General features: G+C 40.1%; 1 protein-coding gene across 12 annotated transcripts in view; it reads left to right on the top strand.

Moving 5' to 3' along the window:
- camk2b2 (calcium/calmodulin-dependent protein kinase (CaM kinase) II beta 2) overlaps nt 1-7,500 on the top strand; it is a gene marked incomplete at both ends in the record, with an annotated part of 35,714 nt that overhangs the window by 9,146 nt on the left and 19,068 nt on the right. For 11 of the 12 annotated variants that reach the window (XM_079235223.1, XM_079235221.1, XM_079235228.1 and 8 more), the window contains one exon: nt 1,743-1,815. In XM_079235223.1, coding sequence (XP_079091349.1) covers nt 1,743-1,815 — 73 coding nt within the window. Of the gene's footprint in view, nt 1-213; nt 287-1,742; nt 1,816-7,500 lie in introns of all 12 variants that reach the window. The other variant, XM_079235224.1, reaches the window with a different exon arrangement.

The following is a 7,500-nucleotide window of genomic DNA, read 5'->3' as shown; positions in this document are numbered from 1 at the left end:
CCGAGAGAAATATCTCAAAATCTGAAAACAAAAACAGAGATAGAGATATATCAGGAAATATGTGTTTTTGTGGTCATCTTGATGAACCGAGCATATAATGTTGTGTTCCTCCTGTCTGATGTTCCTCTATTGATGTATTACTCGTCCTTTGTGTTTCCTTTCCTTCCCGTGTCGCCTCCTTTATCTGCTCCCTCTGTCGTTTTGTCTCCACAGTCACTGTATCCATCAGATTCTAGACAGTGTGTCTTACACCCACCAACATGACATAGTGCACAGGGACCTCAAGGTGTGTGTGTGTGTGTGTCATTGTGTTGCATTGCCCTGCACCCCCACGTCCAAGGGTACATGCTCGTTGTCATACTGTTTTAATTTTGTGCCTGTGATTTAAAAACAAAAGCAAATGCCTGTGCTTGCTTTCTGTCAGTCTGACTCTTTTAGTTTTTTGGCTTTTGGCTTTTGGGACTGTTGCACTATTTTAGACGGTCTGACCTAGAAGTGTGATTTCCTGTGGGCCCGAGAGAGAGAGAGAGAGAGAGAGAGAGAGAATGACTAAGCATGAGAGAGAGAGAGAGAGAGAGAGAGAGAATGACTAAGCATGAGAGAGAGAGAGAGAGAGAGAGAGAATGACTAAGCATGAGAGAGAGAGAGAGAGAGAGAGAGAGAATGACTAAGCATGAGAGAGAGAGTTCAGTGGAGTAGCAGCAGCGTCTGTACTTCAGATGCTCGGAAGAAACCTGCAAGCCTTTGACCAGAAGCAGCGCTCCTGAATGCATCACACAGGGAGAGGAAAGCGCAGGTCAGACACAGCTCCTCCCACACAGAGCTCCTCCCACACAGAGCTCCTCCCACGCAGAGCTCCTCCCACACAGAGCTCCTCCCACACAGAGCTCCTCCCACGCAGAGCTCCTCCCATGCAGAGCTCCTTCCACGCAGAGCTCCTCCCACACAGAGCTCCTCCCACACATAGCTCCTCCCACGCAGAGCTCCTCCCATGCAGAGCTCCTTCCACGCAGAGCTCCTCCCACACAGAGCTCCTCCCACACGGAGCTCTTCTCAGGCAGAGCTCCTCTCACGCAGAGCTCCTCCCACACATAGCTCCTCCCACACATAGCTCCTCCCACACAGAGCTCCTCTCACGCAGAGCTCCTCCCACACATAGCTCCTCCCATGCAGAGCTCCTCCCAAGCAGAGCTCCTCTCACGCAGAGCTCCTCCCACACAGAGCTCCTCCCACACATAGCTCCTCCCACACATAGCTCCTCCTACACAGCGCCGCCCACACAAAGCTCCTCCCACACTGAGCTCCTCCTACACATAGCTCCTCCCACACAAAGCTCCTCCTACACATAGCTCCTCCCACACAGAGCTCCTCCCATGCAGGGCTCCTCCCACATGGAGCTCCTCCCATGCAGAGCTCCTCCCACTCAGTGCTCCTCCTGCACAGAGCCCCTCCCACACATAGCTCCTCCCACACAGAGCTGCAACTCCGCCCACTCCGCATGACTAATGTTGTAAACATTAGTCATGCGGAGTGGGCGGAGCTGCAGCTCACATGGAACACACATGGAAATATCACACACAGACCGGTTCACTCCCACCTCTGTTGTATTGTTATATTTAGTGTGTGTGGGGTGAGGATGGTGAATGGTGTCACAGTGAGGGGGTGAATGGTGTCACAGTGAGGGGGTGAATGGTGAATGTGCATCAGACTAACCCCTCCCCCCCCCTGCTGTTTGCGTGCAGTCATTGCATCCAGCAGATCCTGGAGGCCGTGCTCCATTGCCATCAGATGGGGGTGGTACACAGAGACCTCAAGGTGAGTCACCTGCAGTGTGTGTGTGTGTGTGTGTCTGTGTGTGTGTGTGTGTGTGTGTGTGTGTGTGTGTGTGTGTTGGGAGGGATGTGAACCACATTCTGAAGGCCGGTAAGTGAGCTGTAGCTCTCGAAGCTAGCATGTCTGCGCATGTCCGGCCGTCGGCTCTGTCCACACGCGTGTCGCATGTGTTTGTGTCTTCTTGTGTTGAACTGATCCACGTCTCTGCATGCTTTTGTTTTATTGAATGTTTTGTGAAAGAACTTGACTTAAAAAAAAAATGTTTTTAAAGCTGCCATGATGGACAAGTGTCCTTCAGGGTGTGACATCACTGCTGGGTGTGGTTACTTCATTGAGTTATAGGCCTTATAGGGTTCTGAAATACTTCAAATCTTAATAAATATAAATATGAAGTTCGGTTTTGTGGGTTTCAGACTTTCCCAGCAGCGTGATAAACAAATGACTTACCATATTATAAATTACCAATATTTATAACGGGAACTCTGAATAATGTCTGAAAAATATATATTTCATTTATAAATGAAAAAACAAAGGATGTCATTTTATTACAACCGACCATACAGCATCTAAACCATTATATGAACAATCAATAGTTCATAACTTATTATTACAAAGTCAGCATTATATTTTGACTTAACTTATTTTTGACTTAACTTTTAACTTTGAACAGTGCCTTTAAAAATTACTTTTTTTAACTGTTTATATTATCTTACATTCAAAATCGTGTAAATAAAAATGTTTATAACCATTAAAGCTAAACTACACACCTTCACTAGTAACTCCTTAACTGTTTTACACAGCAGTTAGTTGAGTTATAGTTATATTATAGACACATTTAAAACGCTTCTCTCTGCATTACTATAATGTGTTAGAAGACATTTCAAGACATTCACTTATAAACCGTTTATAAACTTTAAACAGAGGCTAAAATAAAATGTTCTCAAAAAGATGCAAAACCACAGAGTGGTTGTTAATGTTTATTCACGTATTTATGACTCTTTATAGAAAACATTCAGCCTCGGCTCACATTAATGCAGTCGGACTCTTCGGGGAAATCGACGTCGTTCACAGAAGTGGATTAAAGGTTTCCTCTCAGAGGTCGTTTGAGGTCGTTTGAGGTCGTTTGAGGTCGTGAGGTTTATAAAGTTATGTAGAGGAAAAGTAAAAGTAAAGGAGACGCAGTCGATGTTCATGAAACTCGGCTGAAAGCAAGAAGTACGTTTTCTTCTGCTCTGAAAGTCAAGAGGAAGATGAAAAGAAAATGATTTATTCCCCAGGAAATGTCACGTTAGCGTAAAGGAACACATGAAAAAAAATGATTACAATGTAATACAGTTTTTTATTGCTTATTTATAATACTTTTTATTTATTTATTCATTTATTTTTTGTTTCTTATGAGGCACAAAACAACCACCAAGAGACATAATGATAAAGAGACACAATATAACCACCAAGAGACTCAAAATAACCACAAAGACTCAATATAACCACAAAGACTCAAAATAACCACCGAGAGACTCAAAATAACCACTAAGAGACATAAAATAACCCGTTTCCAGCCTTTATGCTAAGCTAGGCTACGCTGATGACGCGCTAGCTGCAGCTTCATATTTACGGCGCAGACATTAAAATAATATCAATCTTCTCTTCGTAACTCAGAGGAAAGTAAAGTCTCTTCTTCCTCGAGTCACATGACACTTGATTATGTCATTTATTTGACTTTTTGCATCAATGTTTTGCATAAGGTTAAGCATCCTCTAGATTTAAAAAAGTGTTCCTAGTTCTTAAATGCGCCAGCAGAGGGCGACATGCCGTCGGTCCTGCAGCTGGTCGTTGGCTCCAGTCCCTCGGCTTTAAAGCGACCGGCTGCTCTCAGATCAGCTGTTTGTCTCCGCAAGCAAACTAATGGACGTCCATCTGTCCGTCTCAGCCCACCAGTGTCTTTGTGTGTGTGTGTGTGTGTGAGTGTGTCTTTGTGTTGGTGTGTGTGTGTGTGTGTGTGTGTGTGAGAGTGTCTTTGTGTTGGTGTGTGTGTGTCTTTGTGTTGGTGTGTGTGTGTGTGTGTGTGTGTGTGAGAGTGTCTTTGTGTTGGTGTGTGTGTGTGTGTGTGTGTGTGTGAGAGTGTCTTTGTGTTGGTGTGTGTACGTTGCATCCCAGCTGTCCTCGCTCCTCAGCTCTTTCTCTGCTGTTCATCCTTTAAATTCATTTGAAGTGAGAGTGAACCGAAAAAGAGATTAAAGATCCACTCGGACAGTGATGTTCAACCACTGTTGATATTCAGGTGTGCCGTGGGAAAATATACAATTTCACTTAATCAGTCCAAAAAAATATGATTTAGTTGCCGCAAATAATTATCCATTGTTGAGCGTCTGAGCTGCAATATAAACCACAAAGACACTAAAAACAACCACAAAGACACTGAAAACAACCACAAAGACAAAGACACTGAAAACAACCACAAAGACACTGAAAACAACCACAGAGACACTAAAAACAACCACAACGACACTAAAAACAACCACAAAGACACTAAAAACAACCACAAAGACACTGAAAACAACCACAGAGACACTAAAAACAACCACAAACAAAGACACTAAAAACAACCACAAAGACACTGAAAACAACCACAAACAAAGACACTAAAAACAACCACAAAGACACTAAAAACAACCACAAAGACACTGAAAACAACCACAAAGACAAAGACACTAAAAACAACCACAAAGACACTAAAAACAACCACAAAGACACTAAAAACAACCACAAACAAAGACACTAAAAACAACCACAAAGACACTGAAAACAACCACAAAGACACTAAAAACAACCACAAAGACACTGAAAACAACCACAAAGACACTAAAAACAACCACAAAGACACTAAAAACAACCACAGAGACACTAAAAACAACCACAAAGACACTGAAAACAACCACAGAGACACTAAAAACAACCACAACGACACTAAAAACAACCACAAAGACACTAAAAACAACCACAAAGACACTGAAAACAACCACAGAGACACTAAAAACAACCACAAACAAAGACACTGAAAACAACCACAAAGACACTGAAAACAACCACAAACAAAGACACTAAAAACAACCACAAACAAAGACACTAAAAACAACCACAAAGACACTAAAAACAACCACAAACAAAGACACTAAAAACAACCACAAAGACACTAAAAACAACCACAAAGACACTGAAAACAACCACAAAGACACTAAAAACAACCACAAACAAAGACACTAAAAACAACCACAAAGACACTAAAAACAACCACAAACAAAGACACTAAAAACAACCACAAAGACACTGAAAACAACCACAAAGACACTAAAAACAACCACAAAGACACTGAAAACAACCACAAAGACACTAAAAACAACCACAAAGACACTAAAAACAACCACAAAGACACTGAAAACAACCACAAAGACACTAAAAACAACCACAAAGACACTGAAAACAACCACAAAGACACTAAAAACAACCACAAAGACACTGAAAACAACCACAAAGACACTAAAAACAACCACAAAGACACTAAAAACAACCACAGAGACACTAAAAACAACCACAAAGACACTGAAAACAACCACAGAGACACTAAAAACAACCACAAAGACACTAAAAACAACCACAAACAAAGACACTGAAAACAACCACAAAGACACTAAAAACAACCACAAAGACACTAAAAACAACCACAAACAAAGACACTAAAAACAACCACAAACAAAGACACTAAAAACAACCACAAAGACACTAAAAACAACCACAAAGACACTGAAAACAACCACAGAGACACTAAAAACAACCACAAACAAAGACACTGAAAACAACCACAAAGACACTGAAAACAATCACAAACAAAGACACTAAAAACAACCACAAACAAAGACACTAAAAACAACCACAAAGACACTAAAAACAACCACAAACAAAGACACTAAAAACAACCACAAAGACACTAAAAACAACCACAAAGACACTGAAAACAACCACAAAGACACTAAAAACAACCACAAACAAAGACACTAAAAACAACCACAAAGACACTAAAAACAACCACAAACAAAGACACTAAAAACAACCACAAAGACACTGAAAACAACCACAAAGACACTAAAAACAACCACAAAGACACTGAAAACAACCACAAAGACACTAAAAACAACCACAAAGACACTAAAAACAACCACAAAGACACTGAAAACAACCACAAAGACACTAAAAACAACCACAAACAAAGACACTAAAAACAACCACAAAGACACTGAAAACAACCACAAAGACACTAAAAACAACCACAAACAAAGACACTAAAAACAACCACAAAGACACTAAAAACAACCACAAAGACACTGAAAACAACCACAAAGACACTAAAAACAACCACAAAGACACTAAAAACAACCACAAAGACACTAAAAACAACCACAAAGACACTAAAAACAACCACAAACAAAGACACTAAAAACAACCACAAAGACACTGAAAACAACCACAAAGACACTAAAAACAACCACAAACAAAGACACTAAAAACAACCACAAAGACACTAAAAACAACCACAAACAAAGACACTAAAAACAACCACAAAGACACTGAAAACAACCACAAAGACACTAAAAACAACCACAAAGACACTGAAAACAACCACAAAGACACTAAAAACAACCACAAAGACACTAAAAACAACCACAAAGACACTGAAAACAACCACAAAGACACTAAAAACAACCACAAAGACACTAAAAACAACCACAAACAAAGACACTAAAAACAACCACAAAGACACTGAAAACAACCACAAAGACACTAAAAACAACCACAAACAAAGACACTAAAAACAACCACAAAGACACTAAAAACAACCACAAAGACACTAAAAACAACCACAAACAAAGACACTGAAAACAACCACAAAGACACTAAAAACAACCACAAAGACACTAAAAACAACCACAAACAAAGACACTAAAAACAACCACAAACAAAGACACTAAAAACAACCACAAAGACACTAAAAACAACCACAAAGACACTAAAAACAACCACAAAGACACTGAAAACAACCACAAAGACACTAAAAACAACCACAAAGACACTGAAAACAACCACAAAGACACTAAAAACAACCACAAACAAAGACACTAAAAACAACCACAAAGACACTAAAAACAACCACAAACAAAGACACTAAAAACAACCACAAACAAAGACACTAAAAACAACCACAAAGACACTGAAAACAACCACAAAGACACTAAAAACAACCACAAAGACACTGAAAACAACCACAAAGACACTAAAAACAACCACAAAGACACTAAAAACAACCACAAAGACACTGAAAACAACCACAAAGACACTAAAAACAACCACAAAGACACTAAAAACAACCACAAAGACACTAAAAACAACCTCAAACAAAGACACTAAAAACAACCACAAAGACACTGAAAACAACCACAAAGACACTGAAAACAACCACAAACAAAGACACTAAAAACAACCACAAACAAAGACACTAAAAACAACCACAAAGACACTAAAAACAACCACAAACAAAGACACTAAAAACAACCACAAAGACACTAAAAACAACCACAAAGACACTGAAAACAACCACAAAGACACTAAAAACAA

This window comes from Taurulus bubalis, assembly GCF_910589615.1.
Source record: "Taurulus bubalis genome assembly, chromosome: 19".
Classification (NCBI taxonomy): Eukaryota; Metazoa; Chordata; class Actinopteri; order Perciformes; family Cottidae; genus Taurulus; species Taurulus bubalis.
This window is presented reverse-complemented; position numbering and strand designations above follow the sequence as displayed.